At 36.2% G+C, this 19,698-nt stretch overlaps 1 protein-coding gene across 2 annotated transcripts in view; it reads right to left on the bottom strand.

Annotated features, from left to right (window-relative positions):
- The window catches only part of LOC18431244 (Carbohydrate-binding-like fold), a 52,865-nt gene extending 35,178 nt beyond the window's left edge, over window positions 1-17,687 (bottom strand). For both annotated transcript variants that reach the window (XR_016049803.1, XM_011623904.3), the window contains exons 1-9: window positions 17,423-17,687; window positions 16,548-16,613; window positions 16,064-16,150; window positions 11,460-11,516; window positions 11,257-11,321; window positions 10,960-11,129; window positions 5,367-5,428; window positions 5,206-5,289; window positions 3,963-4,122 (exon numbers count right to left, since the gene is read on the bottom strand). Coding sequence is in view for 1 of the 2 variants with exons in the window: in XM_011623904.3 (XP_011622206.1) it covers window positions 3,963-4,122; window positions 5,206-5,289; window positions 5,367-5,428; window positions 10,960-11,129; window positions 11,257-11,321; window positions 11,460-11,516; window positions 16,064-16,150; window positions 16,548-16,613; window positions 17,423-17,518 (847 nt within the window). In the remaining variant the exon portion in view is untranslated. The remainder of the gene's footprint in view (window positions 1-3,962; window positions 4,123-5,205; window positions 5,290-5,366; window positions 5,429-10,959; window positions 11,130-11,256; window positions 11,322-11,459; window positions 11,517-16,063; window positions 16,151-16,547; window positions 16,614-17,422) is intronic.
- Between the last annotated feature and the right edge of the window lie 2,011 nt (window positions 17,688-19,698).

The raw sequence follows: 19,698 nt of genomic DNA, 5'->3' as shown, positions 1-19,698 counted from the left end.
TGAGTCATTCAACGCGTGTTTCTGTTGATACGCTCTCGGCATAGCAGCCCATGCTTATTCTTCAAAGGAAAATTGTTTCATGCGGGCCAGACCGCATTTCTACATATGCGGTCCAGAAAGTGTAAAGCATCCATCTTTAAGATGGATGCAAGTAGGTGTTCCATCTAAAAACAATGGAAACTAATGGTCCAAATGTTTTCTTACTAGCCTTATTATTTCTAGCTTTCAAAATTTATTTATTTTTTCATATTCATGATCTCCATGTTAGAGATTACATGTCCTTAAAAATTAAGTCTTAAAATCCATCTCAAAAATGGATTTATTAAGAGGCCCGCATTTCTACATATGCAGGCTTGGCAGCATAGAAACCGGGTCCTTCTCCAAATACCCTAGTTTAGAGAGTTGCTGGCCTGAGATATCCAACAGATATTCACCAATGGGGTACCCCAACTGATACCTTTCAAACATCCAATTTTTTTCAGTAATCTAAATAGCCTACAACATATTCTATGGCCTATTCCAATCCCACTCAAACACATGATTTCCACCATTAGATCCATTTTCTGTTTGCCTAAAAAATCCAGCAAGAACTCCTTTTGCTGAGCCGTAAACTACCTATGATTCATCTCATCTTCAAACCCAACCTTAACCTCCAATAACTCTCCCAGGCCATAATCATATTTTCCTAGACAGAGAAATCTTACACAAAATTTTGCCCACTCCAGTCACCGAAAACCATCCCAAGTTCAAACCCTTCGACCACCTGGCCTTTGTTCTATCAGATTATATCATCGATTCCAGGAACCCTTTATGAAAATAATCACAAACCCTGCTCGGCGAGCAAATCCAGCAAGTTTGTGTAACTTACCAGCCTTGCAAAAACTTCCCCAATCTAGTTGCAAAATTGCCATAACCTCTACCTTAAACCCCACATCAGTACTGTATCCAAAGCTTAGTTAGCAGGAGCTCCAGGAACACAATCCCACAGTCCCAGAGTAGTACTGCAGACTGGCTGTGATCCTATGTTGGGGGAGCACAATCCCAAGCCAATAGGAGTTGGTCAACCGGTTAACACACCCATATTATGATATCTTTAAAAGGAAAAGAAGCAATAAATACTCCTGTCCAAAAACAAACCACTAAATGCACGTCTATCAAAAAAAAAAAACCTAAATAATTGCATCTAAATAAAAAAGAAAGAAATAATAATTCAAATCCATGTTCCGCAAAATTTTCAAAGGAAATTCTTAAATCCACTTCAATGCCAAAGAAAAAGTTTTAAGTCCAATGCACTTAAAATTGCATTTAATGTAGGGAATGTTGGTCCACCACATACCACAAATGATTGTTGGATTTTTAACCATCATCTTTTTAAAATGCATACAAGAGGGATTGATCTCTCTGCCGTCACTATCTCTCTCTCTTTTGCTATTTCTAGTTTTATTTGCTCCATCTACCTCATGCTTTAGCTTTTATATATCTTTTCCAAATTGAAATGAATCAGATTATGTGATGAAAAGGGTAAGACTTGCATGTGATTTAACCAAAATACTGTACATTACTATAATTTACAATGTAAGATCAAATAAATTTATTTAGTATATTATTCTTTTTCTTTATTTCTTGGATTTCACTAGATACAATCCTAATTGCTTGATCATTTAGATCACTTGGAATTTTATCCAATTCGTTGAAGGTCGTCTGGGCTTTTCCTGGGAGTATGGCATGGGTTACTTCAGTGCCGTAGCGCCTGGTACTCGGACATTGGCTTGAGGCAAGACTCAAGTAAATAAATATGAATAACTACTCTACAATAAGTATAGTTGAAGATAATTCTAATATATCAAATTTGTGTCTAAACATTTTTCAAAAGAATATTAATTGATCTTTTATTTTTTATAACTAATCCAGGTTTGTATATTTCTTGTATGCAAGCCCTAATGGCAATACCAAACTAGGGAACTCGTAGCAAGCAAGAATCCCCAACTCCCGCTCATGTTCCCACTTCCAACAACTATGATTCCAAGTTCACACTTCATCATCATATCCACCTCCCAAACCCCTAGAAACCAGGACCCCAACCCTGCAACTATTTTATCCACACTAAACCTCCACTCTAGCCTGATTGTCACTCATGTGGGAGACAAGAGACTTGGTCCTACATCAATGTAAGTCTCAAGGCCTCTACAATTTTTTTTTCCCGAAAATCAAACCCTCAAACCATTATTAACATAAATCTCATATTAAATTTTCGTTTCAAAATCTTTTAGAAGCTATGAGACTGTTTTTTGTTTGGTTCCAACAATAAAGGAGAATTAAAGTGAACATTTTGGAGTTTGTAACAAGATTCTATTTATTTCATCACATTCAAGACGTAGCAATAATGGGGAGTATGACTTTGTTAAACATCAACAGCACATCATGTGCCCAATCAGCCAATGGATATGAGCGGATGATGAATTGTAGTTACCAATATGACCATGATCAACTGCCACCAATCCAAGAATTGGGTCAACATGAGATTTTAAGGATTTCATTTCAGGGATAGAATTTGGGAAAGCCAATGTTCATAATGAATCAAGTATGCATGTTAGGTTGCAACACCCAAATTCAATCTAATATCATAAACTAGATCTTTTTTGATGTTGAAGTAAGCCCTCAATGATATCCCAAGAAGATTATGCCCGTTGCTTATTTGGTTTTATAACATATGCACATGTTAAGGATTGTAGGAGCTGCCATATTTTTATGTTTCTCCTCTCCCATCTCCTCTCTCTGTTCCATCTTACTTTCGCTTCCCGCCCTCACTCGAGGCATATGTTCAGTAACCTGGCGCTGATCCCGCCTAAGCTGGGTCCCGGGAGGGGTGGGCTGGAAACGGTCCTAACCTTTGGCTTATGCACAGAGTGGCCGCTCTCAGGACTCGAACGCGCACGCTTGCGCTGGCTTGCCCAAGCCTTTTACCGTCACACCAAGTGACAGCCCCTTACTCGAGGCATATGTCCCTGTTTATAATTTTATATGTAGCCCGATGAGTACTGATGTGCATCTCTCACCTTCTTTATACAATGTTAATTATCAAAAAAGAAGTAATATCAATACGAGAAAATTTCAGCAAATAGTATAGCAAGTAGGCAGTCAGAGGAAGTCTTTAAAGGATCGTATTTCCTTTTACCTCACTTTTAGGATAAATTAATAGCAAACAGTTTTATAGTTTTAAGATGTTATCACATACAAAACTAAAGAAAGAACATACATCACATGCACACAACATAACAGCGGCCTCGAGAGATTTATAAACTCTTAGGTTCAAACTATGGTTTTAATTTAATAAATTTAAGAAACTTCAGCAACAGGGTCGTTTCTACTTCTTCATGCATCTATTGGATTCATTTATATACTTTGAACACATTGTATCAATACAAGTCAACCAAAAGACATGAATTTACAAATACATATTGTTTTTTTTTTTTTGACATGGTTACATAGGAATTGAATTTGAGGCATCGGGCTATGAAAACCTAGCCTCTATCGTCTCGACACAAGCCCGTTTCCTTCAAATATATATCGGTTGTGCAAATGCCATTGGCAAGAATAGGTGCTTTGTATGAAACAGATTCATGCATTTCAGACAGTACAATGTACAAAACAAATATGTTATAAGACATGTACTGTACAAAAGTCTCCCCAAACGTGCAAAATTTTTTACTAAATGTTGTCACCTTTCATCAATCGACATTTTTGTTGTTTTATTTCATAGAAGCCTCTACTTCTGTCATACACTACCAATCAGTATCTATGGGGAACCAACAAGTCATTGTAGAATAAGTTGTGGTAGAAACAACACAGGAATGTGGGAGAGTCCTTTTATAGATAATATCCATAAGAGTAATAGAGAGATAAAGAGGGGACAGAGGGAGAGGTGGGGGTGGGAAGGGAAAGAGAGAGAGATAGAGATTTACCACAAGGTAAAAAATTAAATGTGAACCTGCCATTTTTATCAGATACAGCATGGCAGAGTGCATTCTTTGGCCAAGGAGCATCACCAGAACCCTGGGGACAACTCACCTCCAAAACATCATCTGAATGTAAATAAATGTGTACTCCTAAAATTGGATTACCCTGCAAAAAGAGAAAGTGATATACTTCAGGGTCATGTGCAACCATGAATAAGAACTGCAGCTTCAATAAGTATTAGCACAAATTAAAATTTCTTCTTTCAAGTACTAGCTACCAAAAGGCAGACAAATCATTCAATAAGACATACCAAGAAATCTCTCAAATGGTGCGCGATAACATAACTGTTTCTTTTTTTGTAAGTTAACTTTATATTAAATTAAAAAAAAAGCCACTGACCTGTAACCTGAAAAAAAAAGCCACAGAACTGTAACCTACAGAAGAGTACAAGTGACACAAAACTAAGCGAATACTAACAGCATTTCCAATACATAATGTTTCACTACACAGGACTTTTCTAGCCCCTTGTATCAGTAGCATCATTCGCGTCCCTTAAACAAAGGAGCTACCCAAGGGATTAGTTTATCTCATGGATTTTTCCAAAACATCTGCTTTCCTCCAAGATGTTGCTGCCTCCCATCTCGCAAATCTAATCACCCATTATTTGCAACTTCAGGGCTCAGACACAAAAGCAGCTCAATTAGAAGAGCACTCACTTCTGCCTTATCATATATTGATTAAGACATTGACATCCATGAAAGATAGCAGACCCAATGAGTAGGAATTAGTAAAGCACAATATATATTATTGGCTCACCACATAATCAAGTAAGGAACCAAGCTGTCTCAAGTAACCTTCACTCTAACTTAGGCAGTATCCTTCAAAAAAAGACTAAAAGAGAATTCGCTTTACAAAATAGGTAGCAAAATGCCATCAGATCTGTTGCACAAGTATTTTTGTGATAAAGAGTAAGAGCTTATTATGTGATTACATACAAACCCCAGTAAGCATGAATGGTCAAGTTCGAGAAAGGAAAAATATATATTTACAAAATTGGTAGCAAAATGCCATCAGATCTGTTGCACAAGTATTTTTTTTGATAAAGAGGAAGAGCTTATTATGTGATTGCATACAAACCCAGTAAGTATGAACGTTCAAGTTTGAGAAAGGAAAAAAAATAAAATAAATAAATATATATATAACTTGTACATTCCAATGCAACAGGATAGATCTCAAAATGCATATTACCTGAGCAACAACAAAACCATTTAAAACATATCCACGAGCAAAGAAGATATCATCGACTTTCCCATTTCCAAACCCCAACTCTACCTGCACCAAAAATGGAAGTCACATGAGAAACATTAGCTTAATGCTTTCCTAGAGATCTGACAGGAGAAGTATTCAACCTCTGCAGATCCTCTGACTTCAAGCTCCAAATCTGGATGAGAAGCACGGAGTTGATAATTTCCTGCATCCACACCCCCAAGATTAAATAATAAAAAAAGAAAAGTATGAACAAACTCAAAAGCAAATGACAGCGATCACAAGTAAAGGAAATCAACAAGAAATATGATTGAAAAAATATATCATGATTCTAAAAATTGAATGCACAGGACCATCTTCCAACCAACAAGGTAGGCCAGTTAAGTACACAATCAACAACAGAAAATCTCCCAGTCAGATGCAAGAAATAATAACAAGCCTAACAAACTATCCTAATAAAAGCTCTAGGAGTCTGTCAGCTGTTTGTCATTTATATAAGTGGAAAACCTCAACTGTGACTCATGACAAAGCTATGCCAGAATGCTTTTTATCTCCCAATACAACAACAAAGTGCTTGGAAGCCACCAGACACTCCAACAGTTCCAACCATCTCTCACAAAGGGAAAAAACTACCAGCTCAAAGTTTCAAAAAGTCATATGTAGTTACAAACAAAATTTCAAATTTAACATAATCATAGCTCTCCAATGAGTGCCAGATAAAGACAAGAACATTCAAAAAATATGTAAGTTTGAAAAACATGATAGTAAAATCTTGAAAACCATCTTCTAAAAAATTTTAAGAGGAAAAACATAACTTTTTTTCATTTGGTTAAGCGAGTGAAACACCCATTTGCTAGCGTATAACAGTTCCAAAAAGTCTCAAATTAAGTTTACAATTACTCTGAAACAATTTAAAACAGACACAGCTTTGGAGCTCAAAAATACCCCAAATCAAAATCTGCTCCAAGACTGAATCGAGATTCTGGACCATAATATTATAATTGGTATCAGATCTAGGGAAGTTGGAGATAAAAATCATTTTCCTTTTTTTTTCTTTTTTAAAAAAATTGATCTAACGATACATCAAATTATTTTGAAAAGATTTCGGTCACACGAATTCCTCTAACTAGGCGTTTTCCCCGTGGGACCAAATCTATTAGTTGATCCTGCAAAATTACCACATAAGCCACCTTTAAAAAAGTTACAAGTTAAAAAGCACCTTAGGAAGAAGTTGAAATACAGTAATTAAAAATTTGTTGAAATCAGGTCATCAAGTTAATTTGCTCCAACAAATTTGGCATAACCAATCATTTTGGGCCCTTAAACAAAATGATGAATACACCACCGCTCTCACCCTTCTTTCTCACAAAATCCTTTGCAGCAAAACTATGTTCATTGCGGCTAAGTAGCCAAAGAAATATATTTATCGAAAATCAGCCAAATTTTGGAAAGCTGCCCAAAACAAAACCAATCGCAAGCATCAAAGAACCCATGAGCCCTATCTTATATCAGAGAATTGCATTCAATGAATGAAAAGAAGCTTAAAAGTTTATACAAATTTTGCAAAATGTTGGAATTCACCAAAGGCATGTTTATTCCCACCCCATGGGAAAACTCTTTCATATCTAAATAGGTATGAAATTGATTTCTCACCAAAACGCATTGAGCATCTCTTTAGGCAGATGTGATACACTTTACCATGAAACAAACATGGGAAAGCGGTAATCCAGTAAGAAAAAACTTTCTCAAGGAGTTAATTCCCTCGAAACAGATGGACCCCTAGTGATTCCTAATTTCTCAATGTAACTCGAACTGCAGTACATATAGTCCCATGGAACCATTTCCCTTCACATTCCAAAATCAAGAAAGAGTTAAATTCATAAAAGCAATATTTCATAGCTCCTTCAAAAAGAAAAAAGGGAGCTATACTTCACAGTTACATGAATGAAACTACATGTTTTATATGAAGTAAGACTTAATCACACTGGAAGGGAACTCCATTGAAAAAACATTTTCTAGAAATATGCATAGTTACTGGGATCAGGATTGCTGTTAGAGAGACGCACGAAGATAGGCGGGACAGGGTTCGAGATCCGTACACCATGAGTTTCAGGGTTCGTGATCCCACAATGAAAGGAGTGTTATCCAAATTTGTCCAAGATCGAATGATAAAGTATATGGGATAGAGGCCCATCCAGTGTAGAATCGAGGTTCCCTAATAAGAGAACTTAACTCGCACCTGGCTCGGGAACAAAGTCCGTTACTCATATTCATCTATCCCTATCCCATAGGTACAAATGTTTGAATCAATAGATAACCTTTTCTTCTGTATGAATCGATATTATTACATTACAAGTCCTTCCCGATATCTCAATTGAATCCCAAATTGACAAGTTAGCAAGAGTTTATCCATGCGGTTATGCAATCCTCAAATAGGAATCAATTTTCAGAAAGATCCTGGCTTTCGTGCTTTGGTTGGTCGTCCAAGATCCTTTCGATGACCTATGTTGAAGGGATATATATGATCCAATTGACTGCATAAGGTCCCCCGGTAGCAACGGAACCAAGGAAAGTTCTTTTCTATTATATTTAGTATGTGATCCCGGCTCAGTGAGTCCTTTCTTCTGTGATGAACTGCTGGCAGTAGTCCTACATTTTGTCTCTGTGGGCAAAGGATAGAAAGGGGGGGCTAAGTGGGAAGAGGATTGTACCATGAGAGGACAAGGAGGTCAACCTGATTCAAATATACATACATGATTTATTTATTTATTTTGTTAAATTCAAAAACCTAAGTATCATTAAATACAAATATTCTTGTTTTTAAAATATTTTCTAAACTTTTTGTTATCATCGAAGTGTGTTTCATAAGTGAAAAGTGAAACAAAAAACCCAAAATAATGATTCAAATTTCAATCCTCAGGCATGAAAGAAGCTCTATAGTTTGATGAAAATTCAGTGTCCTTGTTTTCCCTTGTTCGGGTCCTTTCACTTACATGCGATTGGGCGTTCAACTAGTCAAATGCTCTCTAGAATCACTAGTCAAAATAGGGTCTAGGGGCAAAGAAAGGGTCAACCTATAAAGGTCTCTGTAGAGGTGTATATCGTCAACGAGAGGGCATCAGAGACAGATTAATCTAATAAACAGTATAGAGCTTCCAGTAAGTGAAATGAAAAGGATTTAGGGTAGGAGATGGTGAAGCTTTAGCTTTGCAACTATTCTCCTTCATCTATGGGTTCCATATAACATAATATGGTGGCACCTTGGGGTGTTTATTTCTGTGACTTACAACTCCAAGCTTCAAACCCTGGCTGATGTTTTGGGCATTCAGATTGTTTCTCAACTGGTTGATCAGATTTCAGAAATTTTACAGAAATATGCTCCTACAGAGAGAGAGAGAGAGAGAGAGAGAGAGAGGAGAGAGAGGGAGATCATGGGCTAGGTAGTTAGAGAGAAGATGGTTGGGGGAAGAGGAGGGTTATCAGTGCATGAGACTCAAAATGTGCTGGTCATCTTCGATACCAATGCAAAAGAAACTCAATTCCACATTGATAGAGGCATGATTCCACTTACTCATGGACCTATGATTTGGGACCTGGGTTCCATTAACCAGGGATCTAGATCCCCAATTTTGCAAATCGAGATTTCTAAATTCAAAAAGCGTCTAGAACTGAGATGCCTTATTCCAGAGCTCAAGATCGAGCTTCTGGAACTAGAGCGACCACCTCTTGGGCAATCCTGGACTCCTGGTAACTACAGAAATATATAAAGCATAGTCAAATGTAACAAGGTGACACCCCCACAAAGTTTCAACCAACAAAAAGAATAACATATACTATGAAACAAGAGAGGGCAAAATAGGATATAGGAGAAGATAAACAAGATTTTGAATGGAAAGCATATTTACCACCCTCATAATCAACAAATTCATAGGTCAGGAAGGGAAAGAAAAGGTAGAGTATGATAATATCACCATAGTTAGAGGAAAGACATTGGAAGCATCAGTAAGAGCCGGAATGAGAGCATAGTTGATATCCATTGGAGGTTGCCTAGGAAGTGCCTAGGCTTTGGGGAGTCAACAGAGAGACCTAAGGCCTATAAAATTTGTTCCCCATAACCCACACAGTTCCCAACCTATCATTAAAAGGATCCTAATAAGTAAGATATATGGCAATTGGCTGCTTTATGTACAACACAGCAATTTCATTTCTTTATTCTGCGAGGTTTATTTTATGAATGATGCTGTATGCCCATCATATGCAGCTATAGCCTTTTCATTCTTCTCAGCCACTGTCAACCTAAAGGGAAAAAATTTAACAATCTAGAAAAAGATGAACGCTAGCATAGCTTCAAGGAGTTCAAGGGCAAGTAAATTGGTAAGGGAAGAACCTAAAACTTGTGTCGTATACTGCCTTAGAAGTTAAAAAATACCTAAAAAATGTTAAGTAAACATTTCATTCTAAGAATCTTATGGTGTTAATTAAGAGATGGGGCTAGACTGTGCAAGTTGACTTCTCACCTATAATGTCATTCACCAACAAACCATACTATGGTGAATAAATAAGACAGGGTGTTCCCTAAAGTAGCAGTAAAATTTAAAAAGTCTGAAACTAACAAGCCAAACAAAATCTAAAATCTAGAAACACAAAGAAATGTAAAAGCCTACACTGTTGGAATTAAATTTAATAAGGTATTAGGCAAACTGAAAGATATTAGCAAGACCCAATGTAAACAAAATTTCAGCAAATTTTATCACGAAAGTTTGGAACAAATTTTATCACGCAGCAAGGTTCATAACACCAAGCACCCTCAATATGATGTTTTCCATGACGATAAAGCTGGGATTGGCATCTTTACATCAGTTAGCATGAAGTAAAGTGACACATGTTGAGTTCTTTTTGAACCAGTGATGGAAAAGTAAAATTGGGTTTATAAAGTCCTCTACGCAGCAGATCACAAGGAAAAGATATTCTATAGAAAAAAGTAAAAAGGTGTCCACCCATACAACCAACTAGAGATGAAGTGCACCAAGATAGATGAAGCAGCTTCAAAATGCACAGATGGGGTAAAACTTTTCTGTTTTTTCCTTTTTATTGATCCAATCTTCTTTTCTAGCCCATTGTCTGGATAGATAGCAGGTTAACAAAAGAAATTGTCAATTCCATTAGCGGACTATATAACCCGATTGCTTAGTATGCAATTCAAAGACAATGTGGACGGGCGCAAAAATATGTAAAATGTGGAACACCAGTAGGACGTGGCATTCCTACAGTATTTTGATATCAGCTTACAAAAAAATGAAAAACCTCTCATGTACTAAGGCAAAACTTAAGTACAAGGTTATTGTTTCTTCATTAACATATTTTTCAAAAGGAGAAGATGTTTAGTCGTGCTACGATCTATTTTCCTCTTTATTTTGAAAAAAAACTTTCCACATGGATGTTTGACTCACAGAGTATGCTATTTACCTAAGCATTCTGACTAACACAATAGTTCTTATTCCGAAAGGAGAGGGAGCAAAGGATAGCAATGATCAGGAACTGCACAATTTATAAGGAAAGCTGGCACAAGTCCAATCTCTTTTAGCATGTAGAAGGCAATGCTATTGAAAATTCCTATTCAAGGAGATGCATGCAATAAGAATTCAAAATTAAAAAAAAAAAAAAAGTGCATGCAAGGGATGATCGGGAATGAGAAAATTCATTCCACAACACCGAACACTGGATAGCACTAGGTACCTGGAGTGATATTTGTGAAACAGTACCCTCCTGTTGATGATGTGAAAGCAACAGATACAGTATCACCATCAGGCGATAGCAGTTCAACTTTCACATTAGAAGGTGCCCCATTTTTTGACGAGCAGCTTTCTCCTCCCACAGCTCCAACCACTCTTCCAGAAAGGGTAAACCTAGAAAGCAATAATTCCATTACAAGTTGTGAAAGACCAGTGAATACAACCAGTCCAATAACAAATAGCAATTTCTTTGTATATGATCCAAGGAACCTATCACAAAGAAAAAAGGAATGAAGAAAACCCTGTGAGCTGGAAATTGATATCAACATTTGAATTGCAGCCATTATGATCGACAACAACAGGGACCTGCAAGTGTACCATGTTATAGACTTGCCAAATCCAAATATATACTGCATGCATGCATATTTAGAGAATTACTACGAGATGTAGTGGGAAAGAGGTAGCAAGGTAAGATGCATGATCCAAGAAAATTGACAAACCTACTTTATCTGGCTCCCAAGACCATCCATCGGGCCCTTTTATATTGATGACAAAATTACCCTGTCAGCGGTGAAACACCAGGCGTGCCAAATATCAGCAGTAGACTAAATTAGGAAAGAGTAAAGATGAGAAGGGAACAAATGAAGATGTTGCAAGCAATAGCAGCTACAACAATGAAAGAACCATTAATATTTAATAGTACCAGAAACCAAATTCCAGCATAGAGAAAATAAATAAAGGACTCAAAAGTAAGTATGGCCTATAGAACTTATCCGAAATAAACATATATATATGAGAAGTATAACAAATCAGGGCGCAAAAAGCAGTTTGTAAAACAAATCAGGTACAGCAAATAGTTCTTTTACAATCAATTAAGCACATTATATGGAAAACAAATAACAGGTACAAACCAGCGATAATCCATCGTAGTTAAACCTCAGTTTGCTAGGTTATATGCCATCAAATGGGTTTATGATATATATAAATCACAGAATCTAAGGACATAAGCCACTCTTCCATTTAAATAAACAAATACAAAAATAGATAGAAGAAGGAAACTTAGTAACTCCCCAATGAAACTCTAGGCCAATGAATAGCTTAATGATATTTATTACCAAAATAAAAGAACGACAGGGAAACCCACCTGCCAAGATCCAAAAAATCCAGTGTTTCAAAAAGCACTAGGCGGCACCAAGACAGTCTGGGGGTTCCAGGCCGCCCGGCCCAGTAGAAAAAAATAATTAGGGTTTTCTCTCGCTAAAATAGCCTCCAATGGGCTTTAGGTTTCAAATGAACCTAAAACCCACAATTTTGCCTCTTTAGTATTAAAAAAATATCCCAAAAATACCCTCAAAGAGCCGCATTTCTACCCCTAGACGGGGCACAGGCCCTGGGCGGGTTCCCGAGCACCTAGGCAGGCATCCAGGGAGATCCGCCTAATTTGGCCACTTAGGCCTGGGCGATGCGCGAAGGCTTTTTGGCCGCCTTGACAACCGCCCAAGCGCTGAGCGGACTGCTTTTTAAAACACTGAAAAAATTCACCACAGGAGCATCAACAGCCACCCACACCTAATCAACAAGAAAAAGTGGCCAACATAACATTTTTGAATATCGACCTTCCTGCGGCAGATAACCCTTCAAGGATATGTTCATATGGAAATCTCTGTGAACTCTCACTAATGTAGGTCTTTGATATCAACCACACACCGCCACTCCCCCCATCCCCAAAAAAAAAAAAGAAAAAAAAAAGTATTAGTTGGAAGCTACCCATACTGAAAGATGTCTATAGGGCCTTAGACACATAAAGCTGCCCATCTTTGTGAAGTTGAATAGTTCTCACCACTTCAAAATCACATTCCTAATCAAAATAATCATTCTTTCTTAACTAATTTGTCCACCAATTATATCAAGTTTATTTTATTCACGACCAGTTATGCGATGTAATTAGGGTGCTTATTTTTTTATTTTTAGGATATTGAAATTTAGGTTTAGATTATTTTGGGTTTCTAGTTTTCTTCAGGGGTACTTGTGTCTTTTTCAATAGTAGGGAATTGAGGGGTCAAATTAAACTTGTTTCATAAAGATGAAGGGTTGGGATTTAGTTAGGGTTTCTTAGGGAACAAGTTAAGTTTTTAGGATTGTTTTCTTATATAAATATATAACTCTTGGATCAAAAAAAAATAGAGAGGATAGGAATTTACTTTGGGTTTTGTGACAAGAACTTCTTAGGGTAGACTCCCTTGCAGACCTTAGAGAGGGTATATTATCTCATCCTCTACTTTTATATTTTATTTTTCTGATTTATTTATTTTCTTTTCCCTTTTCCCTGCTTCAATTGGTTTCAGATCTTTACAAAATCCATTCATTACAATGCTACCAAAACCTACTCCTGCGATCAATGATCCATAGCCACAAATTATAGAAGTTATGAGACCACAATTTGAAAAGAGCATAAGGAGCCTATATTAATCCATAAAGGGTATTTGAGTAGAGATTAGTGGAATGAATCAACGGTTGAAACGGTTGGAAAACACCTTTCACAGAGAAGATGATGCTTGCAATCATATAGATCAGGTGCCAACTTTCACCTTAGAGACAAATGTACCTCCACAATCGATTATGGATTCTCCTCCTATATGTACTGAGCAAATTGTGATGAAAGGACCACGATATGAGGAACATTTACATGATCTAGATATCAAGGTCCTTCTTCCAAAGTTACACGAGGAGCTCAAACAAGAAATCAAAATTATGGTTGACATCCTAAAGTTCCTTCTAAGTTGCACATCAAGTATTTGATAAACGCGTTGGGTTCATTTAATTAAATAAAGTACCCAGACGGATGGTGGGACTTCATCACCAACTATTGGAAAGACTATCAAAGAATATGATGAATTCAACAAGCTCGAGATCAAGTTTCTCCTAACCCCAAGAGAATGATGCAATTAAGGTTTTATCATTTTATTTCATTACTTTTAGGAGATTGAAATTTTGGCTTGGATTATTTTGGGCTTCTAGTTTTCTTTAGAGGTACTTTTGTCTTTTTTAGTTTGAGGAGTGAAATTGGAGCTTTACTTTTTTAAAAGATGAAGGGTTGGGATTTAGTTAAGGTTTCTTAAGGAACAATTTTTAGGTTTTAAGGTTGCTTTCTTTTATAAATATGTAACTCTTGAATCAGAAAAATTGAGAGAAGAGGAGAAGAATTATTTTAGGTCTTGTGAAGAGACATTTTAGGGGTAGACGCCTTTGCAAACAAAGAAATATTTTTAAGTCTTGTGAAGAGACCTTTTAGGGGTAGACTCCTTTGCAGACGCTGAGAGATCGTATATTTCCTCATCCTTTATTTTATCTTTTATTTATTTATCTATTTATTTTCTTCCCCTTGTCCCTACTTCGTTATGTGTGGCTCTCCTTTGAGTTTATTAACATTAAGGCAGTCTAGGCAACAAACAACCTCCGCCATAATCATGCATGCTTTGATGGTTACAGATCTTGCGTGGGAGAGGTTTTATGTTGTTGGAATGCTTACCCCTTGGATTCACATCGCCTTGCAGCAGAAACAATTGATCAGCTGGACGGGAACTAGGAACTGAACTGTAAGCTTAGCAACTATGGCTTTGGTAGGCCCGGTTGGTTACAAGACAAGAGCTTGCTGCTCTTGGGCCTCTGTACCAGTAGTAAGTTAGGTTGCTACTTTCAATAAAAAAAGGAAGATTGAGCAACGCAAAGTATAAAGAAGTGAGCTAACCAGCCACCAGTCACATAGAGCACGCTGCCGGTCACCTTCGATCCAGACGTGACATAAAAAAGGAATGTTGCTTCCCGGATGAGGTAGTTTTCATAGGTTTCATTCTATTATGCAGCCATTCACAAAAATTTTATAAATGAATGAATCACCTAGGTGAAATACTAATTACTAGCAAAATACCTAACTTCAATTTCTACATTCTTAAGATTTAGTACACAATGAAAATTCGTCAAGTCTTAGCACCTCAGTCTGTACTTTTTAGAAGGGATTAAGGTTGCCGCATTCATAAGTTTGTCCTTCACTTGAGGTGCTCTTAGTGATGTGGCACAACGTATACATCCAAGTTGAACTTCAAAAGCGTATAGGAAAACAGAGACTAACATCGGGGAGATAGAGAAACTCTGATAAGAGAAGCAACCTTATAATATCAATTGGAAATTCTAATAAGAGAAGCAACCTTCCAATGTACCATTGATGGCAAGGAGAGTAAAAGGCATAAGACAATAAATGAACAACTAAAGAGTTTGAAGGACGATAAAAGTAATGGCTGTCGATTTCATGTAGTAGGATTTATCAAAAAATAAAAAAGTTACACGGAGTAAGTCTTTGTGGCTTGCATTGAAGCCAGTAACTGTTGTATGTCGTCATGGGGTGGGTCAGGAAAAGGTTCAACAGAGAGGACCGGTACTTTTATATTGCCAAAGAGCCTTTTGAAGAGGAGTAGATAAGAAAGAAAGTAGGGAGAGAAGCATCGAGAATGCTCCCTCAGGGGAACCCCCATTAAGGGCTTGGATTAGAGAAAAACATTAGGAAGTACTTCACTTTTCAGGGAGATGCAACTGAAACTGCTAAGCGGCAAGAGGGCTTCTCGATGGAAATTTTGAGGATAAGAATGGACTTTTCAAAGTAAAGAGAAAAGGAGACCCCATCAGGAGGAGTAAGATGAGATTTCCATACAAGAATAGGGAAGAAGATATAACCCATAAGCGCACCCAATGCAGGATTATATGATGGAAAAAGAAGAGGACCAAAAACTCGGGTCTGCCATTGTAAACAAAAAGAGAAAAACAAAGGGAACTTCCTATCAAATTAAATAACAAATAGTGTCACTTGTTGTAGCTAGCCAATGCCTCAATGCTCAGGAGAAAAACATTACATGCTTCATATAAGCACAAGAGGAATATGGGAACAGTCAGCATACATCTAAGGATCAGAACTCCCTATCTTGGAATAAGATAAAAACTATTGTTAGTCCTTAATACAATTTGCTGTTGTGTAACAACTACTAATGTCTATATATCACATAAGAAGCTTAAGTCACCTACGCATGAAAAATGAAGTTACAGCTTACATGTCTCACCTTGTCATAAACTGGGATGAAATAATAACCATTTGGAGCACATTGTGTCCTGTCCTTTACTAATCCATCAATAGTGAGAAGCTCAACCTGTAATATTTTCAACAAGAAAATGGATAATGTAGATAATAATGTGGAAAGTAGAAGTTATTGTCTGTAAAATACTATAATCATGTTTCTCACTGTAGGACAAGTGGAAGCAAAATGAGAGAAACACATGATACTGACTGAAGCATGGCTGCAAAGTTTGCAACCATATGAGGGTCAGGTTGTGAAAGAAAATGGAGATTATTTGCATAAGCTTAATAAATAAGTAAAAGATATTATGAAGCACATAACAAAATTACAAACACTCATCAGGTGTTTAGTAAAGTTGTAAGAATAAGGAATTTGATGAGTAAATTAGCCAGAAACTAAGTTTAATGAACTATAACGGTTAAAACAATACAAACGAAAATATAATAGAAACAGGATTACAAGACCATACAGTGATATGTGAATAATCCAATTTCCCATCAGATAGCTTCCTCGACTTTATCAATGAAGAATGCGCCTGAGATAACAGCATCCACATGTTACCCATCAGTAATGCAAAGCAAGTATAACATACATAAGACAAATACAATGTACGATAATTGCAAAGTTTTTAGCAAATCTATCAGAAACATTAACAAGTGCACCATACAAACACTGAACATACATATACAAAAAAGAAAAACCCTAAATACAGTCTAACTGTATACAGCATTGAGCAGTTCCAAGTTGCCAGAAGCAGTGATGCAGGGAACACAGTCTAATTGTATAGAATGTTATCAAGCCATGAAACAAACTAGAAGGTCAGTGAACCAGTAAAAAAAAAAATGGTGCACTTGACAGTTAACGTGACGCGAGAGAAACGACATTATGAATAATAAGCTGAGGAAGAGAGAATATTCAACCACTATCGAACCCAGGAAATCAGTTCCAAGTTGCCAGAAGCAGTGATGCAGGGAACACAGTCTAATTGTATAGAATGTTATCAAGCCATGAAACAAACTAGAAGGTCAGTAAACCAGTAAAAAAAATGGTGCACTTGACAGTTACTGTGACGAGAGAGAAACTACATTATGAGTGAGGGAGGGACCACGTAACGTGATGAATGACGAATTACGTCACCAGATCAAAATAAAGAACGAGCTGGGAACAGGGGAGAGAGACAGAGAGAGAGAGTACGAAACTGAAACAGGTAATTGTTAAAACCAGAAACCAGTGCAAATGGAAATAGAGATGGAGAGAGAGATTACAGCACTATAGTGGATGAATTTTAAACAACAAATTAAGAGAGACAGTGCGATGATGTAGAGAGAGAGAGATTTACAGTACCTCGACAAATCCACCACATCCTTGGATAGAATCTGCAGTAACGAAAGATACAGAAATTGCAAAAATGAAGCAGCATAAGAAAACCCTAAAAACCATACTGGTGCTACTCCTCCACTGCAATTTTGCCACGATTTTAAGTAACAGATCTAATATAAACTATAGAATTAAACCCTAATTTACAGATCCATTCATCAGCAATTGAAGAACGGCTTGAGCACATTTAAGTGCAGGCACGGCGGTCTCTAAAACTTCTAGCGCTCCTCGCACTATAAATTTCGGCGCGTTTCATTTATATCTCGTCCGATATTACATTCCCGCCCCGGCCCGGCCTTCACTGCGACAAGACGAGACTGTGCTTAAGTTTTCGCGTCTTTTTCGAAATTTCGATGAGATCCCTTCGACTTTTGGTTTTGGAAATTGGAAAGTTTTTTTTTTTTTTTTGGAAATTTAAGAAAATTCTTATATATAAACGATAAGAGTATACAACGATATCAAGGTCACCGTCACTTTTGTCCATTAGATTTTAAAATAGGTGGTTTCAAAGGGCTATGATTTTATGCATCAGTTGTATAGTAATATAATGCAACAACTTTAAAAAAAAATCATATTAAGGCAATTTGTTAGATTTAAATTTCAAAATATACACTCTTTTCATTCTAATTAATAATCACAAAAAATTAAAAATTAAAAATACAACCTAGAAAATAAAATTTAGCTCAATTAATATACGTTGTTTATTTTAGTGAGATGCTTAGATCTAGGCCTTAAAATGATATTTTTTCTTTCCAACATTTTTAGATAATTTTATTATCATTAGATTAACAATATTAAAAATAAAAAAATATTTTTAATTCATGAAAACCTAGATCTTGAAATTCATCAAATTGACGGTTTAGATTCATTGTTTGAGATGACTCATTTTGACCATATATAGGGTGCAAATTAGTTTTCTTTTTTCTAGATTGATTATTGAGATGAAGAAAGCGTGTGTGCAAAAAATTTGGTCATGCAAATACCACTGGTTTTTTAGAAGTGTAGTTGCATTATACTATAATACAACCGTTGCATGAAATCCTTGGCCGATTTTAAGTGTCATTGACTAGACTCAGCATTTTAAAAAATTATCAAACACATCGTAAGCTATCCAATTTGACATCTAATGTTTATGAGTCATTGTGACGTCCCCATAATAATGATAAATGGTCGTACAACCTACAATCCCTTAGCACATTACCCCTTTTCAACTATTCCAAGTCAAGATCACATGGGTATCTTGAAACTAAATCTATAAATATGAATAGATTATTAAATTAGGAAAAAGTTTATATAAGGTTGCAACCTTAAAATGTAGAATTAAGATTGCACCAAAAAAATCCAATGGAAAATATTGATTTGGTGTTGAAAAATCCTCTATTAATCATCTTGACATCAATATGTATGAATATGTGAAAAATAAAGATTTCGAGTATCAAAAATAGTGCTTCTTACAACACATTATCTAGACCACCCATTTTCACAATTTTCATGTGTTTGTATATCTACATGATTTGAACCATTTTTTTAGTTTAAAAATTCATAATTAGGGATAAAAATGGATTTATAAGGTCATTCTAAGAATTTTTTAAACTAAAATTATATGATATGATAAAATTTGAAGGTGTACCTTATTTGGATTGTTTACAGTTGCAACCTTATACAAACCACACCCATTATATTATTAGTCAAGTCTAGGTTGGGTCTAACTTTTGGATCCAAAAGTTGAGTTGGATCTAGAAATATTGAACTCAAGAGTCTTGTTAGGTTCCAAAGATTACCAAACATCATTGGTCTGGTCTTGACCATACCTAATATTTTCTATATAAAGATACAAATTTTACGGTTGATCTAAAAAGGGTGAGAACCTTAAACTTTTCATTAACCTATCCTAAGCCCGGGTAAAAGGATGAGTTGTGTTAGGTAGGTAATCAACATAAAATTTTGCCAAAACTTATTCCAAATCAGATATAGATTTTACATTATAATATAGCATGTAATAGGAATTTTAATTTTTTGTATTTTAACCTGAACGTACCTCGACCCAAATTGATGGGTAAGGTCTAAGTCTGACATACCTCAATCCCCCAATATAAAATGCTTTTCCTGGGGAGAGAAAAATTTATGAATATGGGTTGTCTATTTTTAAGAAAAATATTATGTTAAATCAAGGCATTGTTGACAGCCTATGCTTATCTAGTATAAAAATATTGCGACAGTCTTTTTATTTTTATGTGGGTTAT

Source organism: Amborella trichopoda, chromosome 2 (assembly GCF_054954075.1).
Source record: "Amborella trichopoda isolate Santa Cruz 75 chromosome 2, AtrichopodaSantaCruz75HAP2 v2.0, whole genome shotgun sequence".
NCBI lineage: Eukaryota > Viridiplantae > Streptophyta > Magnoliopsida > Amborellales > Amborellaceae > Amborella > Amborella trichopoda.
Note: the sequence above shows the minus strand (reverse complement) of the source record. Positions and strands in the feature narration are given on the sequence as shown.